Source organism: Cynocephalus volans, chromosome 6 (genome assembly GCF_027409185.1).
Source record: "Cynocephalus volans isolate mCynVol1 chromosome 6, mCynVol1.pri, whole genome shotgun sequence".
In the NCBI taxonomy this organism is placed as follows: domain Eukaryota; kingdom Metazoa; phylum Chordata; class Mammalia; order Dermoptera; family Cynocephalidae; genus Cynocephalus; species Cynocephalus volans.
In genome coordinates, this window is record NC_084465.1 from 136,202,426 (window position 1) to 136,227,143 (window position 24,718).

The 24,718-nt window shown below is 37.1% G+C and overlaps 1 protein-coding gene across 7 annotated transcripts in view; it reads left to right on the plus strand.

Moving 5' to 3' along the window:
• PTER (phosphotriesterase related) overlaps positions 1-24,426 on the plus strand; it is a 59,078-nt gene extending 34,652 nt beyond the window's left edge. For 5 of the 7 annotated variants that reach the window (XM_063101295.1, XM_063101296.1, XM_063101299.1 and 2 more), the window contains 2 exons: positions 17,798-17,938; positions 23,659-24,426. In XM_063101295.1, coding sequence (XP_062957365.1) covers positions 17,798-17,938; positions 23,659-23,869 — 352 coding nt within the window. In that variant the 3' untranslated portion in view covers positions 23,870-24,426. Of the gene's footprint in view, positions 1-17,797; positions 17,939-20,982 lie in introns of all 7 variants that reach the window. The other 2 variants (XM_063101297.1, XM_063101302.1) reach the window with 2 other exon arrangements.
• The last annotated feature ends 292 nt before the right edge of the window (positions 24,427-24,718 follow it).

Genomic DNA, 24,718 nt, shown 5'->3' on the forward strand with positions numbered 1-24,718 from the left:
TTTAGATTGAATTTATTAAAAAATGAATACAGTACCAATGACACTAAAAACATATTACAGTTACTTCTATCTTGCATATCAGAATAAAGCCATATTAACAAATGGATAAATTCTGATCATCAGACCTGACATTCTGCTATTTAATAAACTAACAGTCCTACAGAATATATTAAAACAATGCTTCTTCTTAATAGACATATTGTAAAATTCTATTTCACAGAAAAAAATAAACAAGTTGTAGTTATGTGCAGACCAGAGAAGCCAATATTAAAGGGAAAACAGGAACATCAAAGTAAAGTAGATTCCAACACCTGGGACGGTATCAAGATCAGTACTTGGCTATCTTCAGGAACCTCCTGGTTGTACTGATAAAACAGAGGGGTGTTTCTAGATACCGGTCATAGAGGTAGTGCATCAGAATGTGAAGACTCGAGTCTCTGGGTCCATACAGATCTTTAAATCCTGACTCTACCAAGTGCTGTGAGATCTTGAGAGGTTTCCTTTGAACTGAAAACAATGTGTTTGATAAAATTGCCTTGTATGATATAGAAGATATGTAGCAATTTATTAAATAAGGATGATATCTTTTAAACATTGTGAAGTCTGTCATACCTACAAAAGGGTATAACCCTAGTTTATATTTTTAAATTTTATGACTGTTTCTTATACCCTTGAAAACATTGCGTTCTGCAGTTATAAATGTGTTCTGTATCTGTCCATTAGACTACAATTGTTAATCATGTTGTTCAAATAGTCTGTATTTCTACTGATTGTTTTTGACTGTTCAATCTATTGATTATTGAGAAGTACATATTAATATCTATCTTGGTGGCTTTTTAGTTTCTTCTTGTACATATTTCAACTTTTGCTTTATATATTTTGAAGCTATATTATTGCAAGCATATAAATGATCAATTTTCCTGGATCTTATATATCAACATATATTGAGCTGCTTTACGTCTAGTAATGTGAGTGACGCTTTTTGTTTCAGTGGCTGTTTTATCTGAAATCAATGTATCTATATATTTTTGCATTAGTATCGCACTTACGTTTTTCCCCATATTTTACCTTCCAACTTTCAGAATCTTTATATTCTAGATATGTCTTATATAAAATGCATGTGGCTAGTTTTGGGTTTACTCAGCCAGATATTCTCTGTCTTTTAAATGCATTCAGTTTATTTACATTGACTGTGCTTACTAATATGCTTGTTTTATTTTTTTGTCATAGTTATCATTTTCCCTTCTTGATTTCTTTTTATTATTTTTCCTCCTCATTCTATCTTCCTTTTTATTTCTTTGGAATGTGTATATGCTATTTCTATTATTTTAATGTTTACAATAGAAAATTTAACATGTATATTTAACTCACAAATTTTAAATCTAGTAAATGTTTTTACCATCCTTCCTAGTAATACAAGGAGCTTAGGATCTTTCAACTCCAATCACTCACCCTCTAGTTACATGCTATTTTTCTCAGAATATTGAGTCTACTTGATTTTTTGAAATCTCAATGATCATGATCAGACATTATTTTGTTGTTATAAAACATATAAATGGTTGATGTTTATTTAGATTATCCTTCCCGTTTGCTATGTTCTTTTCTCTCTGTTCCCTTTTGCATCTCAGGTCTTTCTTCTGTGATTATTATTTTTTTTCCTCGGGTACAGCATTTAAAGTCCCTTTAGTGAGGGTCTTTGTTGGCAGTAAATGTTTAGATTTTGTTTGTCTGAAAATGTCTTTATTTCTTAATTTATAATAGATAATTTAATAGAATTTGTTAATTTGAATAGACAATTCTATTTAACATAGATTTATTTTTTCTAAGCCCTTTAAAGATAATTCCATTTTCAACTGACATACATTGTTGCTATTGATAAGTCAGTTGAAACTAATTGTCCTTCCTTTGAAGTAATCCATCTTTTCTTTCTGGATATTTTTAACGTCATTGTCTCTGGTATTCTGCATTTTCACTATGCTCTCTCTCAGTGTGAATTTCTTTTTATTGTGTGTTTGGCATTCCTTGGGATTCCTGAATGTAAGGATATGTTTTTCATTGTTTCGGAAAAACCTCAGACATTGTCTCTTCAAATATTGCTTCATTCACAGGTTCTTTTTTATTTGTACCACAAACTTCAATTTCATATATGTACGGTCTTCTTACCCATCCTCCATCTCTCTTAACATCTTTTCTATCTTTTCATCCATTTGCATCTTTGAGCTGTAATTTCTTCAGTTCTGTCTTTCTATGTACTATTCTCTTTCTGGCAGAATCAGTCTGTTGCTTAGCCTATCTATTTGGTTTATAATATGTAGAATGATAGTTTTTCTTTTGTTTATTAAATTCTCCTCGGTTACTTTTCAAATATGCTTGGTTAATTTTGACAATTTCTTTTCCCTTCAGAATGTTTTTAGTTCAATCTTTAAAAATATTAAACATACCACATTTAGCTTGTAATTCACGAATCTAATTTCTGCTATCTTTTTTTTTTTCTCTTTTTGTTGGTTCTTCTGGCTTTCATTCATATGAGGTTATTTCCTTGCATTTTAAAATAAAACTTTTTGTTGTGAGCTGAGATTCCTTGGAAATTACTGATCGCTGGCTTTCCCCCTCCTTGGCCCCCTGGTTTTTTGTTTGTTTTATTTGTTTCTGGTAGACAGTTAGGGCCACTACCAATCTGGGACTACTTTAAGCTAACTTTTTTAATTTAAAAAAATTTTTTAATTGTGGTAAAATACACATAACATAAAATTTACCATCTTAAACATTTTGAAATGTGTAGTTTAGTAGTGTTAAGTACATTTACTGCCCCTAGCATGTGGCAACCACCATTCTATTTTCCATCTCTATGAATTTGACTACTTTAGATACCTTATATAAGTGGAATCACACAAAGCTTTCTGTGACTGTTTAAATTTTACACTTGAGGGGTCCAGACCCACACAGATGCTATGAATTCTGGCCCCTAAACTTGGCAAGTACAGGCCTGTTGTTTGTGGATTCTCAGGGAGACTTTTTCCCTCAACTTACCTTCCTTTCACCAGAAGACAAGATGAAAAAGACATATAATCTCCAAAAACTCTGTTTGTGGACCAAACTTTTACCTAGTTCATTCATAAGGGTGTTGCCCTTGGGTGAGGGGGTTATTCTCTTTGTATATCTCCAATTTGATCTCCTACCCTGTTCAGGCCCAAGCTTTATTTCACTCAGCTCATTAAAACCCTCCAAGCAAATGCTAGCTCTGGGTTTCCCCTTACTCCTCATTTTCTTAGCTGTCTTGTTTCTGTCCCCCTGAGCAAGTCGCACTTTCCCACGAGCTCAACCAAGTATTTAAAAATATGATTTTTTTTCTCTTCAATTTTATTTAGCATTTTACATGTACTGTGCTGGAAAGGTTTTCTGTGAACATTTAGTCTGCCATATTGCTTGAAACTGGCTCAAGATGCTTCTGAAAGAAGAATCTTCCTATCCCTATCTATTTACAGTTAGACATGTACATTAGTTAGAAAATTATGCTTGGCATGAATAGAAAATAAGCTTTCACTGGAAAAATGAAAACCTTAACTCCTACCACAGTAGTATTTCCTAGCTTATAAAATCAAACAATACATAAATTGAAATGTTTCCTTTATTTCCTAGTGATACACATATATGTATACACTATATCTATAAATACATATATACATATATGTATTAGGTATACACACACACAGGTATATATTTTTTTCTCTAAAACAGTAAAGATATCTTGATTTCCACGGGCCGTAATTTCAGTGTATCTCTCTAGAATGATTCAGAATTGAATAGAAAGGTTGACCTGACATCAGACAAACTCAGAGCATCCTAGAAAATCCTAAGACCATTGCTGGAGCAGTCACCCATTCAGTATCTATGTTATGGGATTATTCACGGTTTCAGTGCCTGAAAAAGAAATACACAGAAGTAGGGGCATTACAGTAGGGAGGCAACCAGGGAAAATGGCTTGAGAAAACTAGTGCATTTGGAAAAACAAACCAAATAAAGTAACAGAAAAGAATAATCAGGGAGGCAGATGCAGGCAATGTTAGCTCTTTGAAGTGCCTGTTCACAGCAAGACAGTTGTCAGGCTGAAGTTTGACTACGTCAGCCTTTCACAGACTCTCTGAGGTCTGCTGGGCTGTGCACAGTCTGATCTGTACTGAAAGGGCAAGGACTTCAGCTTTCCTTAATAGGGACAAATCACAAAAGGGCATGTATTTCATGCAACAAAATGCACAGAGGACACAAAAAAAGAGGAGCATCCTGAAAACAAGGCGTCCAGAAAAAAAACCTAAACAAAACAGAAAATCATTTCATTTCTCCCACCTTGCCTTTTCAGACATAAAGGAGAAGGTTCCAAAGCCACAGTCTGTCGTGGTTGTGAGGTAACAAGTTAAGGGAGTGGTGGCTCAGCCTTGCAGTCCCTGCTAGAACACTCAGCACTGACTACCCCCCCCAAAAAAAACAGTTTATGTTTCCCCTTCCAAGTAGTATGTCTATCATTTGAAAATACCAAAAAATAAAATATTCCAGTATGTCCACAACACATTGAAGCAGTTAAATATTTTTGAAAGTATATAAAATCATTAGGATTTGTACATTCAGGCAGGCACACACACACACACTCACACACACACAACAACAACAGCAACAAATTGCTACAAGGCTATCCAAAAGGGGTAGCTAGGACCCTGCAAGGGAAGAGTTAACAAATGGTCATCACCTTAGGAGACCTCTGAACTACACTGTTGTCATGTGACCAATTGTGACCTGCTTAAGGTCATTTACCAGGAGATAACAGCTTGACAAGATAAATCTGCTTCTGTGTCTAGGCCCTCCCCTAACCATCTGTTCCCTTTATAAAACATGGGCCTGTTGAAGAGCGGGTTGGCTGCTGTGAATTTAACCCTAAGGAACTTTGCAGGGGGCTGCCCTTGACAGCTATAGCCACCCGAAGTCAACATTTATTGAAAAAATAGCACCAGTGCTTAAGTGTTCCTGTTTGGTCTTTTAATCCACAAAGCCTTTCTTCCTTTCATTTATTATAATTTTACTACCTGTTAAAACTCTATGCACATTTCCAGGTGGCACTGCCATGGCCCCTGATCTAATGCAGGCTATATGTGATTGAATAAAACACCCCACAGATATTCTTTTTGCCATTCATCTTCAAGATTTTATCCTTAATGTACTATTAGAGTAGCTGTAGGTCCTTTTATGATGACAAAATTCTTACATTACCAACAAAAGCTGGGTGAAACAACATGGCTGGCAGGTATTTGGGTACTAATAAATTTTTGAGTCCCCTGACAGGCAATAGACAGGTGCTATGCCTAAATCTTTTTTCTATGTGGTTATCTATTTAACAAGCCAAAGGGCTTTGATGGGAATCCAGGGCCTAGAGTTTGATTAGGGGTACAATGATAATTAAGTGTAGAAAAATAGCACATAACTCTCTTCAAAAATTGTTCATTGTGGAAAGTAGAGGAAATTGACCTAAGAGTTTCTGAAAGACAACGAGAAAGGAAAGCATCAAGGACAGGCCAAGCACACCTTTTATTCTCTTTGCCTCTGATCATTCATGCCAAATTGGCCCAAATCTTGGAAGGTACAATTTTGATACATTTTTTAATGCTCCCAATTCAATGAAGTAAGAGGGTGGAATATCACTTCATTTATTCATTCAACAAATATTTGAGTGCCTAATGACCATATACCAGACACTGGCCTGTAACCTAGAGAACAATCCACTCTCTGCCTTCAAAATGCTTCTTTAATTATAATTACAGTGACTTCAAACCTCAAGGTTGTCTTTGAAAAGCCACAAAAAATAATTATGTGGTATCCTTGGAACTGTGCACTTTTCATTCCTATGAATATTAGTGAATTAATGTGAAGTCATTCAAAAACAACTCCAAGTTTGTGTTTGGCAAACTGAAATTGAGCAAAATACCTTTATATCATTGAATAGTGTAGTAGCATTTTTAAAAAGAACAATTGGAACGTGATGCACATACAATGGCTTGCAACATTTAGTGTCCTGGGAAGAAGGCGCTGAATTTCTTAACAGTTTATTATAGGGATTATGTATATGCATAATGTATAGAATGCATTGAGAAGAATGAGTGTGCATTGTATAGTATGTAGAGTGTGTACATAATGTATTGTAAAAATGAGTTATTTCAGTCATTTTGGCTCAGATCCAACCACAGAGAGGGAAATTAAAGAAATAAGTTCAGACAACAAAGGAGAGGCCTGATAAGCAAGTGAGAATTTTTTATAGAAAATATATACTAATAACACTTCCCTTTTTCCAGTTACTAATGTCCACTGACGTTTCCTCTGTTTTCGCTATGACAGAAGATAGGAAAATGTAAAAACTAGACACTTTAAAACACATCATCACAGCCAGTTATATATATATATACACACACTTGGGTACAACTGTGCATAAACTTTACATAAAAATCTACATTGTTTTGTAAAGAGTACTCAGTGATATAGAGACACAAACCTTGAATACATTTTAGTTTGAAATTGTGTGACAGCATTGGCAGCAGCCATTCTTTTATTAATGCGACATGGGGGACAATAGAGAAACGAGAGATGCTGGAGTCCAGTTGCCTGGTTTCAAGTTCTGGCACCAGCACATCCTTGCTGTGTGGCTTGCAGCAACTCACTTCCACCTCCAAGTTTCTTTGGCAAAAGGGGTTAAGAAAAATTATTTTTAACCCTTTAAGCATTATGCAATCCCCCCCTCCCCCCATTATTGCTTACTATGGATTTCCTTCTAATGTGAGACCTTTTGGAAGGAAGGAAGGAAGGCGGGGAGGGTAAAAGAAATCCAGGCAAATGTTTGACAAACAGAAATGCACCAGGTTTTTTTTAGGTATGTAAATAGTGCCAAATAAAATGCAATGAAGTTATGGTAGTAATTGATATTTGTTGAGTATCCCAAATTACACTCTAACAGAGACACCGGGCACATGTGCCTACTATCAGTGCAAAAGAAGGCATTGTCATATATTCTACTCAGTACATTCTACCCACCAAAGCCTTCCACTAGTAATTTTTTTTTAAAGCAATTTTTCATGACTCTGACACCATTCCCATGAAATGTGACATTTTAACAAATAGGATTGCCATGTCTATGAGATTTATCTTCACTCTCCTCAATGCTGTCATTCCTTGAACCGTGTATCGTCTTACATGAAAAACGCAAACTCTTTTGTGCTGTGTGGCAGCTGGAAAGTTCATATGGTAAAAAGCTCTTCCTAGGATGTTTAAACTGTGAAATGTATATTAAAATAAAGTTTTAATTACACTTTACAATTCAGAGCCAACTTCTGGTTTCAGTCTAATTTAAACAAGGGTTTTTCTCTCCTGCACCCATCTGTTCCTTTTGCTTAAGCCTACATTTAAGTCATAATATTAAGAGTGACATCATTCCTTCCTATGATGTCACTATACATCCTTGTGTGGATCCAAGCAACCAGAGAATTGAATAAGGTAGCAGGAAAGTGCTTGTTAAAATATGGATAATGGCAATCTGAATTATTTTTCTATTGTTTTTCATTCCCGGTTATTGTCTAATATGGAAAATACTGTTTTATAGGTTTCAATGCGGTACCCCACAGGTATATACCATCAATTATGTTTCAATAAAAAATTAAAATATAAATTAAATTTTAAAAAAATGAAAAAGGAAATAATTGCCAAATAAACAAAAAAGAAATACTGTTCAATAAAAGTAATGTCTTAACACAAAAAGAATCCTATAACAAAAGATAAATGAATCTTTAAAATACCTACATGAATGGGCATAAAAAAAATAGTACATTAATATGAATGCATCATTCTACTTGATGGCTTAAGTTTGGGTAAAATTAAAATTCTTGGTAAACATTTAACTGAAATTGCAAATTATGTTTTTTTTAAATCACAGGCAATGTTTTGCCACATATAAAAAACTTATACCTATTTAGTTTCTATTTTTGACATTCAAATTTATTTTTAATTAACTGAAATTAGTTAAAATGTATTGAAATTTAGCAGATCTCATAGTAGAGATGGAGCTGCCATTAGCAGTATAGGAACGTACGTGAATAGTGTTTTAAAATTGTCAGTATTAAATGTATTAGATTATAGTAAATTAGATTATAATCATTAGATTACAGTAATTTATGCATTAAATTCTTCTAAATATTGCATTATAAATAATTGAATTCATTTTCAGTTATTAGATGAATAGTTCTAGTTAACTCTTTTAAGTAGTAGTTGAAATTTATAAATAAAAAGTTCCACATAACTCTACCATACATATGTTTTAAATTGTAAAATTCAGAGGGGAATAGGACAAAGAGGTTTTTTGGAGTTAATTTTTTAGTAAACAATTTTTTTAATGATTAGTCATTGAAATTCAATGCTATTTTTAATAAATCAGTAGTATATATAAGTATCTCATTATTATATTTGTATGCCAATTTTAGAAAATTACTTGATTAAGTCTGTAAGTTTTAGCAGGGAACGTATTCCACACTTGCACATGTTGAAGCCGTGAGCTAACTCAGTGACCAAAACAGAGCTGCCTTTACACAACCCTCTAAGTTCAGGTATTCACAGATTGGAATGGCTGATGAATTACAATAAAGTCACAGCACAGCATAATGGAAAAGTCACTAGACAAGGAGTTGGGATACCTGGGTTGTGGATCACTTATAAAGGTCTATGCTGCAGTTTCTCTATTTGTGCAAGGACATTAATATATGACATAATTATTTCACCAGTTTATTGTGAGTTTCAGAACCTGCTCCTTTAATGGTGCCAACATCTAATCAATTGTCCAGGACAGGTCCTTGAGTCTCCTCCTCCATCATTGTCAGTGTAATGACAGTGCCCCATGGTTACCCTTCCTTCTCCTTTCCTTATTCTGATCAATGATAGCACTATTCACCTAGATGTTGGCCAAAATTCCTCCTTCCCCTGTATCCCCACATAAGACTTATCTACCTCACTAAGATCTCTGCATACAACCCCTCCTGTTCACTCCTCTCTTGTTACCTAAACTCAGTCCTGCATTTGTCACCTGAACTATTGTAAATCTCCAAAGAGGAATCACTCCCTTAGCCTTGTTCCTGAATCTAGCACCTCCATCCACCTGACTGATCTTTTCAAATGCAAACCTGATTACATTCCTGCCACCTGATGTAAAACCCTTCAGTGGGTTCCACTTGCCTTAGGCACAAAATCCAAAGTTTTTCCACCCCATCTCCCATCGTTCTCCAGTGCCCACACAGCATCTGTGCTAAAGCCACACTGATCATGTCTTTTAGTGTGTATGCTGATTGTTTTTATCTGCTTCTCATACACACTAGTCGCTCTGCTATGAATGTCCTATTTGGTAAAGTCTTTCTTCAGTATGCAATTCACCAGGGGTTTTCTTCTCTATGAAGATTTTCCTGAAGCAGCCAAGTGGTGTTCGATATCTTCATCTCTTTGCCAGTCCAGTTCCTATTCCTCTTATGATGACACTTGGTGAACTCTATATAGCAATTATTTGTTTCCATATCTCTTTTCCCTACTAGGCTTCTTAAAGGATGGGACTGTGTGTTACTTGTCTTTGTTTTCCCAGTTCATGGTTCATAGTAAGTAGGTGATCAACAATTTCTTTTTAGACGGATGGATGCTTTTCCCCTCATGCACTTTAGCTCTGCTAAACTTTTTTTTTTTTTTTTTTTTTTTTTGCCTCTCAACAGGTGTTTCTCTGGATTGTCTATCTCTTACCCAACACCTGAACTACTCCAATTTCTCTGGATAGTATACTTCAAGACTCAACTCAGACTAATCAAAATGAATCAAATGAGAAAAAATGAATTAAAAAAATCAGATGAATCACTTCATTCATTATTCTTTCATAATACTTTGTATTTATTTGTACTATAAAAAGTTTCAATACATGTAATTGTAATTATTAGTTTAAGTCTCTTATCTTCTTTCACAGACTATAAATTCCTTGAGATGGCAGCTTGCATTTCTTATTTATATCTGTATTCCCAGCACAGAGGATAACACAAGATAGGTGATAGTAGAGGTCTGCTGAATTAATTCATGAAGGTGTGCTTGAATGCATGAAATGAAACAATGTATTTGAGAGTTATTTGAAACAGCAAAGTCCAAGACAAATGGTAGGTGTTGTTATCACCTTGATCACACCCATGAATCACACCCTTTCCTCTGCTCCTTAGTTCTTTCTACCTAGAGATCCCACAGACTCTTGTCTAAATTATCACTTTACACAGATGTCCTTACTCCTACTCGGAGTGCATTTTGACATTAAACTAAACCCCTCAGCACATGGATAAGATCTAGAATATAACGGGGGAGTTGAAAACCAGAATCAACTGTCTTTCATTTTAGTACCAGTCATAAAACAGCAGGTAAATGATAAGTGTATTCTGAAAATGAAGATAGCCAAATCACTTCAGATACCATTTTCTTAGCCAATGGCAATATGTTTTTCCTAAATGTATGCCTGTCCCTTATGTAGAGAGAATTCATCTATTCTTTGAGGAGCAAAAGTATAAAATATGCAGCAGAAGAAATGATATCACATGAATGACATGAACAAATATTTAATTTAAAAAATCTTATCTACCTCCTGGGAAATCCCAGGATAGTTCATAAATGACACTCCAAACATTTCACCCACCTTAGAGAAGGGACTTTCTTCACTGTGAAATGCGTAGCTCTTTTGCATGTCACAACCACCTCACTGAGTGTTTAGGGCAAGAAGTGAAAAATACCAACCTTAAAAGCCGGGGAAGATTGGAATAAGAAAGAATAGAATTATGCATAGATGTGGAATACGGAATGAGAGAGAGTGGCTGGGGTTAGCACCTCCACTCTTATGAGGCATGCCATGAGAGCGTTGATGACTGGGAGGGGCAAGACCTCTGTTTAATCCTCATCTGAAGGATGTCAAGCAGAGTCCATTTTCCCATGGTGCCATATTGACATTTGGGGTCAATCATTTCTCCAAGAGAAAAGAAAGTCACTTGCATTAATGCAACTTCAGTCGCACCTTGGCAGTCCCTGGAAGCCATCCAACTGAATGTCAGTTTCGTGGTGGTAAGTCACCTTGTTAGACATCATGGTGCAGGGTGCTCCTAGATGTCTTCATGATGGTGTGTATTTACAGAATAAATGCCCTCAAGGAGCAAACAGAGCTGCTGTGGTGCTCTCACCTCGGAAGAGCAGCCCGGGATAACAATGTGGCTTTTGGACACGAAAGCAGTCTGGGCTTCTTCCCAGCTCCTCAGTTTGGAAGCTGAGTTTCTTACCTTTTTTGAGACTTAGTTTCCTCATCTGTAAGCTGGGCATGGCCTTTCCTTCCTAATGTAGTTTTTGTATGGCTGATGATTGTTAGGTGTTTGTTTTCTTGTCACCTACGTCTCCCATTAACATCTAATACCACATTCTTTTTTTTTTTTTGAGGATTTTTCTTTGAAAAATATGTGTGATCGCTAACACAACTTTCTCTCCATGAATTCTGCACTGTTTCTTCTTCTCTAATAAGGAGAATTTAAGTGAATTCATTTCTTAATAGCCTTCATACTAATGCTTAGCTGAAGGAGACCTCCAGAGGAGGTCATACCAGTAAATGTCAGTAAAAAATAATAATAAGGAACTTCCAAACAGTTGAACACATGGAGCATCCTAGAGGGTGGTGTCCATGCCCCTTCCCTCACACCTCACCCTATTCATCTCTTTATCTGTGTCCTTTGTAATATCCTTTACGATAAACTGGTAAATATAAGTAAGTGTTTCCCTGAGTTCCGGGAGCCGCTCCGCAAATTAGTAAAACCTAAGGATGGGGTTGTGGGAACCCCAGTTTATAGCCAGTCGGTCAGAAGCACTAGTAGAACAACCTATAGCTTGTTGTTGGCATCAGAAGGCATCAGTAGGAGTAGTCTTGGGGACTGAGTCCTCAACCTGGGGGATCTGATGCTATCTCCTGGTAGATAGTGTCAGAATTGAATTAGAGGACACCCTGTTGGTGTCCACTGCAGAACTGGTTGCTTGGTGGGGGCACCCCCATCCCCCGCATTTGGTCATGGGAGTCAGAAGTCGGTCTTCTTGATGATTGTGATTGATGCTGAGTAAGAGTGTAGGAAAAACAGTTTGTATTTTTCTATATATTTGCACAGAATTGGTGTCAGAGAAGTGGAGTTTGCTAGAATGGCCCTGGCTCAGAGAAATGTGGCTTTGGAAGAGAAAATGTGAAAGAATGGGGGATGAAGAACTTTTGATTCCTAGGTGGCCACGTGGTGACCCATGGTATGGAGCAGCAGCTGTGCTGCGATCAGTTACTAGAGGTGAAAGTTACCAGTGGAATTTAGAGATGGATTCAACTTTCAGGGAGTTGGTTCACTGGTTGCATAAGGAAATGCAAACTAATAAGAAGAAAGCAAAATATTCAATTCCTTGGTTATTGTTATCTTTAATAGCTAAAACGAAAGTGAGTGCTGGGTCACACCTTGATACTAGACCAAGCTCAGAGTTCAGTGGATCTGAGCTTCAGCCACTAGTCTCAAAGCTGCCTTCCAAGGGAAAAATTATGCACAGACGACAGGAAGTACTGCTAAGATCTGTGGTTACTAAGAAGGTAGTCAATGTGGGGGAAGGGCAAAACCAGGAAACAACTGAGATCGGAGAGTATAATGTGAAGGAATTATTTTATTTTGTAGATTGGTACCATAAACTCCCTGAGTAGCATTTACCTAAAATGGATACTGAGAGTAACTAATTTAGGAGCAGTATCTTTGGTTTTCAATGCTGCAGAGTGGAAAAGAATGTTTGGGTTGATGGAAGACCCACAACTTGCTATGGAACAATCACAGATGGCTGTCTATGACCCAGACACATGGGAAGTTATTCCTGAGGGACAGCCTGATGGACTGGATAAAAGCCACTGGAACATCTGTTTACCCTGAGAAGGGGGACTACCTACCCCCGCCATAAATGCCAAGTGGAGCACCCCAGATGAAGCAGCTGATGTGATTTGTGTAAATGCCATGCACAACTAGCTTAATGATGACCAGGAAGAATGCTGTGGTTACAGGGGCTCCTTTAGCATGGGCACTCCATACAACCTTACTGCTGCAAAACAGAAAGACTGTCAGGAAACCTTATCAAATTTGCTGTCATAATTTCTCCTCATGGGTCTTACAGAGGTGACATTAAAACATTAGCGTAATTAACAAGAGAATGGTGAAAGGCAGAGGGGAGAGTCAAAGGACTCATCCCAGAAAGATGCGAGTTTTTTAAAGGTTATTAAGAAATAAGGTGAATAAAGAAAACACTGATAGGCATGAAACTAAGAAGAAAAAGAAAGTCACGAAACACTTCTCAGCAGGGTGGAAATCCTTAGATAGTTATTAAGAAATGGGATGAATACAATGGAAATTGATGGGGTTAAAACAAAGGTCTAAATACAACACTATCATCAAAGCTTGGGTGAACCCAAGGCAGAACCTGCTGGTCTCCAACATCAAAGGGTTCCAAATGAGTTTGCTGTATTTACCCCAGTTTGGAGAAATTTAAAGAGTTAGAAGGCAGAGATGACAATGAAAAAGCTGACCAATAGCCTGGGGCAGTAGTCAGGTGGGTTAAAGACTGACAAACAGGCTCAACCCCCTGCTGGGGGACCCAAATCCTTTTGTATAAGATGGAGAAAAATAATCAGAGGGTGGAGAAAAAGATAATAAGTATAACTATAATTATAGCTGGCTTTTTAATGACAGCAAATTTGTCTGTACCTCTTTTCAACTGCATTTTCCTAATATCCAAAATATTAGCTTAATTGATTCCCTTCTGAAGGAATCCTCTCCCATACATGTGACTCTGAAATTTTTAAGAGAATTTTACAGAAGAACCAGTTTCCTTAAAGTCAAATCCCTTTCTATACGCTTTTCTACAGGATAAAAATTCCCAAGGGTTACTTTTGAAACTTACATGTGTTGATGAATTTTCTTGAGCAATGTTAGTCTTTCTCTAGAAAGAGATCTCTACCTTTAGTTCCATTCTTCAGATAACACTTACAATAAAAGTAATATTGATATATCATTGTTATCTGGAGAATTAGGTTCTTACAGTCCCATTCCTCTTTTAGATGAGGCTTTTGTAAGATAACGTTGAAAGAGATCACCAGGGCCTTGTGAACCACTGTAAGGCCTTGGCTTTTACTCTGAGAGAAACTGGAAACCATTGGTGGGTTTTGAGCAGAGGAGAGAACTGATCTGACTCAGGCATGGAGGTAGCTCTATTTAGAACACACTGTAACAGGGCAAAGGTAGGAGCTGGGTGTCCTGCAAGAGATTGTGGTGACTGGCATCAGGAGCATGGCAGGGGAGGTGATGACCTGTCTGAAGGTTGAGCCAAATATATCCTGATATAATGTGGAGAGGGAGAGGAAGGAAGTAGTCAAGGACAACTGCAGGGTTTTGGGCCTGAGCTGCTAGAATGGAGTTGCCATCAACTGACATAGGGAAGGGTGTCAGAGCAGCTGGTTTGAGTGGAAGATGAGGGGTTCAATTTGGGTCCTATTAAGCTTGAGCTGTCTATTAGACATCCGAGTGGAGATACCAAGCAGGCAGTTAGCCATGCAAGTCTGGACTTCAGGAGAGAGGTCTGGTGTGGTGACAGAAGTTGCCTCTGTGCCCCTTAATATTTGTAAGGGACTTAGAGCAATGTAAGGCTCATAGTAAGAAAGTGAGTGATTGTCATGATGAATACAATTTCTTTTCTTCCTTTGACCATGTTATTCAAATTGTCCAAAATAACTGTAAAGACAGGTGGCGTTGGTGGCATAGTGGTGAGCATAGCTGCCTTCTGTAATAATTGTAAATGTCTAATCCTGCTTATTATATGCAGCTACTGTCTGACCTAGCAATTAAAGATCTCCACAAGCTAATCCTTTCTTAGCTTTCCGGGGTTTTCACTTTCTTACCCTCAAATTACCCTTGAATGGTAAATTCATCATTTTTCAAGTGTAGTTTGTGGGTACTGTGGAAAAGTGTATTAGTCAGGATTCTCCAGAGAGACTGAACCAGTAGGATATACATTTATATATATACTTATATATATGAGAGAGGATTTATTAGGGGAATTGGCTCACGCAATTGTGAAGGCCGAGGAGTCCCATGATAGGCCATCTGCAAACTGGATGCCGGTAACGTGGCGCAGTCTGAGTCCGGAAACCTCAGAACCAGGGAAGTTGATGATGCCATTGGTGTAAGGCCTGGAACCCAAAAGCCTGGAACCTCGAAGAGTCTCAAGTTCTGATATCTACAGACAAGAGAGCAGAGTGTGTCCCAGCTCCAGTGGATAGAGAGATTCACCTTTTCCTCTGTTTTTTGTTCTCTCTGTGCTCCCGGCAGATTGAATGGTGCCCACCCATATTGAGACAGGTCTTTCCCACGCAGTCCACTCAGCCTGTCATGCTAATCTCTTCTGGAAACACCCTCACAGACACACCTAAGAAGATTGCTTTACCAGGTTTCTAGATATTCCTTAAACTAATCAAGTTGACCCTTAGAATTAACTACCACAGGAAATAATCAAATGTAAAAATTAAAATTAAAATATACTGTATAACTATGGAAAATGTCCTTTGTGTAAAAAAGATTTAGCAATAGGAGAAGTCATAGAGTATCACAGTTAAGAGAGGAGGTTCTAGAAATTAATTTGAATTCTAGCACCTCACCTTGGGTGAGTATCTAATCTCCAAGTCTCAGTGTCTTCGTCTGTAAAATTGAGACCTGATGAGATTTTTCAGAGTATTAAATGAGATAATAAATGGAAGGCACTTAGCACAATGCCAGACATAAAGTAAGTTTTTTTACTTGTCAGCTATGATGATGATAACCAAGTTTTCTTTTTATTTTCAATTGGAACTAACACTAAAGATTGTCGTATGGTTTTACATTTACTGTGGGGTTTTCACTAAGTATACACCTCAATATATCATCTAAAATTTAGAAAACTTCATCTTAGGACATTAGACCAGAAATTAAAGTCTGATCCAACCTGTCATTGATGCTTTCATCTACCTCCTCTCTCCCCTCCCCAGTACCTAGCCCACATTGGGTAATTAACAAATTGAATTGAATTGACTCAAAAAGAGAAATGCTAAATGTGTATCTTCCCCCTTATGTTATTTTAATTGTGTATACTTTGTTTTTAAGCATAGCTTTTTTGGGGAAAACAGAATAGGTTTACTATAGAAAAACATATATTCTTTTACTCTAGTAATTTTGGAAGCAAAAGATGGTCTCCATAGCAAGAAGATAGAAAAGGAGTAGTATTAATAGACGAATGCATAGAACTAATGCACATTTTTTAGTATAAAGGAAAGATTTTTTTTTTTTAGCCTTCCTACCTAAAACAGTATTGTGAACTATGAGTTATGCTAAACTGGTGAATAGAATAAAAAGGAGCTGGCCCCAAGATGAGAGCTCAGAGTGAAAGTCAATAGTCAATGCCCAGGACATCCCAAGAAAGCAGAAACCACATGCGCCCATGACACACGAAGGCTTAATTGGTCCTCCTATGGTTTGGAAGAAAGACCTTGAAAAGACTTCCGACCTCTTAGAAGCAGACTTATAGATGTGTAACAGTGCTTTAATCCTTGCAACCTGGAGTTACCAAAGTAATAGAATATCAGCGTGGCTAAAAAGCCTAATAAGACAACAACTGTCTAACATTCTCAGCTCTTTTCCTGGACAATTTTGGATCCCAAATAAACACTTGTTTTCTGTAGGTCCTTAAATTCCTGCATGCAATGTATAATGGAGAATATTTTTCCCTCATTTTTTTTTTTTGGCATTGTCTTCTAGTAGGATGTTTTTATTCCTCATTTCTCTACATGATTGGATCTCTACAGTGGTATTTGGGGTCACCTTAGTGGATCTTTATTTGTTATAATCTAAATTTCTTAAGATAATCTACTCTTGCCCCATGCTCTACTCTGTTTGTAGTCTATACTTATATTTCTCTCTCTTCCCATTCATTGAGATAGTCTTACATCCTAAATTAGAGATTATTCTTAATATGCCTATTGAAATAAGATGTCCATAAAAATTACCATAAAATAATAAATTTTGTTTAAAAAATAAGCAAACCAGAACATAAATATCTGTAAGAATATTGTACCTTTAACAAAAAGGTTGGAGTGATATTCATGTAGGCTTTGGAATTAATTTAAGAGCCACTTTGCAAACTTCACAAGAAAATCACCCTGCTGCCTTACAATAAAGCTTCCTTTTTCACCCAGATTAGTATTACTCACCTAATTCACCAGACCTGATGCCAAATTTCCTTTGATAGTTTCCACAGTTCACAGCAGTCCTCAGAAGATAAAAATTTATCCCACAAAGGATTTGTATAATGTCAAATGAATGTGGGACATATCCTGAAGACAGTTCTAAAGGAGAATTACAAAAATGTTTTTGAGTAATGGAAGCATAATTAAAATAAGTCTGTAGTGTCTATAGTTCCCAAGTACTTCAGAAGGGAAAGCCCCTTTTGGATGGGTAAGTTCTCTTGTTTCTGGTAACAAATTGAACTTACTATTTTATAATAACATCCTAAGAGCCAACTCAAAAGTTCTGTTACTTGAGTTAAACTATGTTCTAGTACATAGCATGCTTAAAACTTCTAATCTGTATATGTGGAAAATATGCTCTTTATAATAACAATGCATCTGTCTTATTGTCTCTAGGACTATACTTAATAAGAAAGAGCTACTGGAGTTTGCTCAACTTGGCTGTTACTTGGAATTTGATCTCTTTGGTACCCAGCTCCTTCATTACCAGTTCAATCCGGATATTGACATGCCTGATGATAACAAAAGAATTAGAAGGTGAATATGATGAAATCTCTCATAGCGTTCCCTTTTACTAGCTCTTTTTGATTGTCATATCTGGGTGAGTATTAGCAAAGATTCAGAAAACAGTAAGCTGGCTGAACCATAGACTTGCAGAGAAAAATATATCTATGCTGTTTCAGGGAGAAAAATCCCTATATATTATTTCAAGGAGAAAATGAGTCATCCTAAGTAAGCTAAAGCTTAGGAGAGACTTAGAAGTTTAGTGCAGATGGGCAGCTGACAAGAAACACGGATAATACTCAACCCCTGCGTGACAATAAGAGAACAAAAGATATTTTTCTCCTTTTACCCCTAATGAAATAAGTTGTTTCTTCCCCAGGCTGACCACACCAAAGTCATAACTTTCTACAATAATATTTGAAACGCTTTACTAAAAGTATTCATTAAACAGGTGACTGCAACTTAAATGCTAGAAGTAGAATGTCTGAAGACCAAACATCATATAAAATGCAACTTCCCAAAATTGTCTAATGTGCGATGAAAACAAAGTAGGAGTCGTTCTTTGTAGTCAAGTGGAAAAGTTAGGGAGTCAAGGATGGCTACCTGATTTGGTCTTGGTCACACATGATATGAAGATTGAATGTATTAAGTTAAGGAATTTGGGAGGAGAAATAGATTTGGGATTGTCAGGGAAGACTTTATTTGGGAGTATCTAAGTGTTGCTATCCAGTGGAGCCCTTAGATAAGAGTGTGAAGCTCAGAGCAGAGATTTGGGCTGCGACATAAATCTTAGACATCATTGGTTTGTATGTAATAGTTTGAACCATGGGAATGAATGAGAACACTTAGGGAAAAGGAAGAGGACAGAGACCCGGGGACACAGACACTTAAAGGATGAAGTCAGGAATAATCACTCAAGGAAGAAGTTTTTAAAGTCATAGTATCAGGAAAATGTGTTGTTATGGAAGTTGGTGGAGAAGAACGCTTAAAGCAGAAGGGCTTGAACACCTGTAATATGTGGCAAATGTCAAGTGAGATAAAGACTGAAAAGTGTTCATTGGACTTCACAATTAGGAATCTGTCATTTCACAAACAGTAAGTGCAGTCTTGGTAGAAAAGGCTTGAGGAATGAGTAGGGGATGAGGAAGAGGAAAGAGAATGTGGAGGTGAATCGTTCAAGAGGCATGATAGTTGAGGACAGCAGGGATGTGGGGCAGAAGTAGATGACAACACAGGATCAGGAGAAGCTTCTGCGAATAGCTGGGCAATGTTTATGTGGCTAAGAGCAAGAGCAAGAGCAGAGGGAGAGACAGAGAGAATGAATCGAGGGGAGTACAGGTCGAGCATAACGAATCCAAAAATCCAAAATCCAAAATGCTCCAAAATCCAAAACTTTTTGAGTGCCAACATGATGCTCATAGGAGCATTTCTAATTTCAGATTTTCAGATTAGGGATGCTAAACCAGTATACATTCTACAAATATTTCAAAATCTGAAAAAAATCCAAAATCCAAAACTCTTCTGGTCCCAAGCATTTTGGATAAGGGATACTCAACCTGCAGTGCCATTCCACGGGGTTGTTACAGAATTAATATGAAATAGAGTATGTATTTTATCTGAGTATCTGATGCAGAATACAGAAGTGTTCAATAGATGTTGACTTTAAAAAATCGAGAGAGATGAGAAATATAGAGCCAGGCTCCTAAGGAATCTGGGGAACAAACAGAAAGTTGTTGGAAAGGATACTTTCTCCATTGAAATGAGAGAGCATAAGGCAAGCAATGATGTGCATGTAGATAAATGTCTTAGGGAGGGGAACAGGAAACTGAGGACACACAGTCATGTGTTCTTTAGTGTCCCTGTGAAGCAGACATGCTCATCAACTGAGAAAGAAAAAATAGATTCAGGGCAGCCCCTTGTAGAGGAATACAAAGGCTAAGGATGACTGTTGGGTGAATGACAGAGATATTGACAAGAATGTGTTGTGTGTAGTCATGATTATTTAACTGTATATTGGCACCTATGGGCATGATTTGGTGATTTTTTTTAAATGTTTTGTGTTTTGGTAGTTGGACCAGGAAAGCGTCGTTGGTAGAAATAGAAAGTGTGAATGGTTAGAGAGATTGAGGGTTGGGATTCTACCTGAAAGATGCGGTTGATAGCCAGAGGAACAGAGGAGGGGTTGAGATTGAGGGTCATGGGATCCGAGCTGGAAGGAAGAAAGTGTAGAGAGGATTAGGCAGATATATAGGAATAACACAGCAGGGCAAATAACTGGAGGCTTTAATGAAGTGGTTGATTATATGAGTGTAGAGTACAAGAGGGCAAGTGGAAAAATTAGAAAGAGGTAGCATGATCAGAGTGGGAAACTGAAGATGGAGATTTTGGAGAGGGAGAAGTTCTCTATAATGATGAGGACCAGAATATGGTTATGAGTGTAGAAAACTGGTTGGAATGGGAGTAAGCAAAACTGGAATTGAGAAGTGATATCCAGAAACCATGAGGCTCAACTATTGATGGTGAACATACCCACATTGGAATCGAGGGGAAGATCTTGAGCCAGCGGCCACAGTTTGAACATTCTTAGAATCTTTTCCCTGGGAAGTTGACCTATATATCTGTATGACTCCTGATGTCCCTGTGGTTTGGCATTCTTCCTTGATGACCTTAACAGTCAAATATACTTCAAGTTTAATGTCATTAGAGAGAGCTAGTTGATAAATGTTACACTTGTTATGTAAGGTGATGACACACAACTCTGCAAGAGCAAAGTGCTTCAACTGACTTGACAATGGAGCGAGGTCTTTTTGTTTTTTTGAATACTCAAACCAATTTTTTGACAAACATGATTTTGGCAAGCAGGTTTCCCTAGGACCCTACTAGTTTGTGCATACTTAGAGGGAACTATTCTTTGCCTAAATGCATCTGGAATTTAAAATGGGGTGGTGTGGTAGGTCTTTCTCATCTTTCATGATCTCAGGAACATGGTTTCCTGATGAATGCCCTCAACACATGTTCTACGATTCATCTTGGAAATATGGGAAGTTTGCACTTAGGATCTGTTTCCTTTTCCTAAGCCTCTTTGTAGCAGTGCAGTGTATCATTTGCACCCCATGCCTTCCATGGGGCCCCCAGACCTTCTGGAACAAGAGAGAGAGAGAACCTTTAAAGTGCGATCTGCGGAGGAGATATGAGACAAGGATGACCAGTGCCTCCTCCAACATTTCTTCTTAGCAGCTTTTGGTTATTAGCTCAAGAATGAGAACTTTAATTTGGTTTGCTTTTATTGTGCCAAATGTAAACATTCTGGATGTATGGAAATACATCAAGAATTTTATCTATGTGTGCGTGTATGTGTGCATGCACGTGTGTGTTTGCATGTGTGTGTGCACGCTTAATCTTCCTTAAATTAAAAATATGCATTAGGCCACTTCACCCAAGTACAGCTCATGTTAATTACTGAATAACGTTTTGGGTGTTGTATGCTCCAGTGTCCCATTTTCCCCCACGCCCAGGGTGCTTGGTTTTCATCATTCATCTGCGGTCCTTTTCTGAGCCATAGTAGTCTAAACCTCTGAAGTGCAAGAACATAGAAGCACGCCTCTGCCTACCTCTGGTTTTCAGCACCAGAAATTCTGTGTCTAACACCTGTTTTCAATCTTCTGCTCCACTTCTCAAATCTTATTATATCTCTGCCTTTTCACACTTTGTAGTCTCTCTCTAATATTTGTTTGCAAAACACTAACTCATTTGTATTTCTATAATTACTGTGATTTTTTGTCTTCTCCTCTGTAGTGGTTCCTCCCTTCTGGCGGCATCTCTGTGACTACTGTTCTTCCATACAGTGACACAACTTCAGAGATGATCTCTTAGCTTAAGCGTGACCAGGCAGGCTTCCTTGATAATCAAGATATAATTGTGTTTCTAGAGCCATAACATTATCTTTCTTGTGAGATAATTAGTCTCTTGATTCATGACCTAATGAGCTCTAAGGGTTCCCATTTTTAAATAAGAGTATCTTGTCTACTACATTCTTTCTTTACTGCTTCACAATTCGATAACCTCATGTTTCAAGATGTAACACAAGATATCTTACAGGAATTTGTTTATCCATACAATATGCCTTTGTAGCATGAGATATCATATTTCTCAAATAAAGAAAAGAGACAAAGACTTAGGGAAATGATCAGAAAATATCGGGAAGAAAGTGTATCCTAAAACTTCCTGTCCTGTGATACTCCTTTGCTGTTGTGGATTAAGGTTCATCGTGTATGCACTCTCTAAAATCTTTCTCTTTTTTTCATAAGTGATCATATAACTTTCTTAGATAATTCCCTTAAATAGAGTTTGTTCCAAAAGTAACTGCAGATCAGGACATTAAGACATTATACAGATTTCAACATGGCAGATCATCTTAGTGGCACAATGGCATTACATGCACTTATAAGACAGGCATGGGGTACTCGTGGCATGAATGCTGCTTTCCAGACAAGGCATCCAGGTTGGCTCTTCAATTCTGGTGCTTGTATTCCTTTGACCTGTAAAAGCAAGGTCTACTCTTCAATTACAATTTATTTTTAAATGTATGTCCTCAGAGAGTAGGGCTTTGCACTTGAATTTTTTTTGTGTGTAGTGCTCCACATTTTGCTTACTGTAGTAGATTAAATAGTACTCATGCACTAGAATGCCAAGTAATGCTATTGAAACAAAAAAGATACCTTTCAAATAATCAGCTCCTGGAGGAAGGCGCTGTCTATCTTTCTAGATCCACTTGGGAATCTAGAGATTGACAAGACTATAGAGAGACTCTCAGAGAAGAGTCATTATTGTCTGCGAATTGCCTCTTGGGCCATCAGAGACCTATGGAAGTCATGGCAGACACTGCCCAGAGTCCAGACATACACAGATGGTGGCTGTCAGGAGGTGACTCACCCTATGGATTACAGCATTTAACAAAGCAAAAAGGATTGCATTTTTAGACAGTAGTCAGAAAGCTCTCCTTTAGGCAACTGACTGTAAATTTAAAGGAACAGCTTATTATTTTAGCAATCTTGTTGGCATGGAAGGAAGATAGAATAAATTTGTATTGGTCAATTCAATACAATGCTCAGAGACTACTACTAAGCCAGAATTCCCACAGACTTCAAAGGGACAAATCCTCTAACTACAGAGGAACATACCTTTGCTAACCTTTTTCAGTGTGTAGTTTATCATTCTCCTTTCATTTGCAAACCAACTAATTTGACCCTCAGAATGTTTTACTTGTATGGAGATTCCTTTTATTTTCCTAACTTAATCACAAACAGCCATTGATTTTATTTGCTAGATAAAAGGAAAGAGAGAGAATGAGATCTGAAAAATGGGCCCACTAAGATGGGCATTTTATAGATGACAGCCAAATGCAAATCCAGAAGAAAGTTATTTAGTGAAATGCTAAAGTGGTCATTCATTCAAACTGGCACATCCTACTAGAAGCTATCTTTAATGCAGTATTGCCAAGCACTGTCATAAATATCACAGGCTAGAAATATATGTGTGCATGGAATAAGGATCATGTTCCTTCTAGGATGCAGCAGTATCTTCATCATCACCACACAATATTTATTAAGGGTCTCCCGGTACACATGCCAGATTGGAAGGCAGAATCTTTATGACAAGCACACACAATAAGTTTATGAGTAAAAGAGGTTACAGCACCCTGAAAATCTAAAATGTAAGACAAATGACATATAATAAGTTAACATTTTTTACAGGGTGCGTCTCCTGGTGGCTGAGGGCTATGAAGATCGAATTCTGATGGCACATGACATACACACAAAGCATCGGCTGATGAAATATGGAGGTCACAGCTATTCTCATATTCTCACCAACATTGTCCCTAAAATGTTACTTAGAGGTATAACTGAGAATGTACTTGATAAGATACTAATAGAGAACCCTAAGCAATGGCTAACTTTCAAATAGGATGGTTGTTTATGAATTCACACCTTGAACATCAAACTTGCCAGGAACATTCGGTGATTTCAGACCCACTGTGAGTCTTTCATTAGAGCTACATAGCACTAATGACTGATCATTTCCTTCTCATGAGAACCAGAAGAGTTTGCCTTCTCTGAAACTGGCTGACTTAAATCTGCACTTCTAGGGAGCTACTGAGCCTGAGCCCTATTGTTTTGCCTTAACAAAATAAATACAGAAAAGTATTTCCAAGCAATGATTCAATGTCTATGTCCCCCAAGTGGAGTTTTTGTTTTTGTCCCCCCCCCCGCCCTAATTTATCAGCTGCACTACTTGAGAAATTTAAAGTGCTTCTAGTTAAATTATCCCCTTCTGGAGCAATCTAATGTTTCTTGTAATATTGATGATTCTACTAATCATCCTGCTGTTCTTTAATTAATGCTTAATGAATAATATGGCACTTTAAACTAGCTTCTGCAGCAAAGGAAGTTAAATTTTGAGACTTTTTTTTCAAAGGATACAATTACCAATTCACAACAATAAAAATATTTTGGAAAGTTCATTATATGTTTTATGTTTTTCACATATCTATAAATACTTACAGTAAATCAGTTTGATGCTTTTGGTTTTCTGGTACCCATTTATGCTGTAAATTTTGTTTTGTTTTGCCAAGTTTGTATAAGAACACATAATAGTACTGAATTATAAAAACTTAATCGTAAAAGTCAAAATATATTACATAATATAGTTTAATGAATCATTACATTTATAATAACAAAGGCCACAATTTAATTGATAAGATTGAATGCCAAATAAAAAAGAGAAAGAAAAGAAAGAAAAAAAGAAATGTTTGCC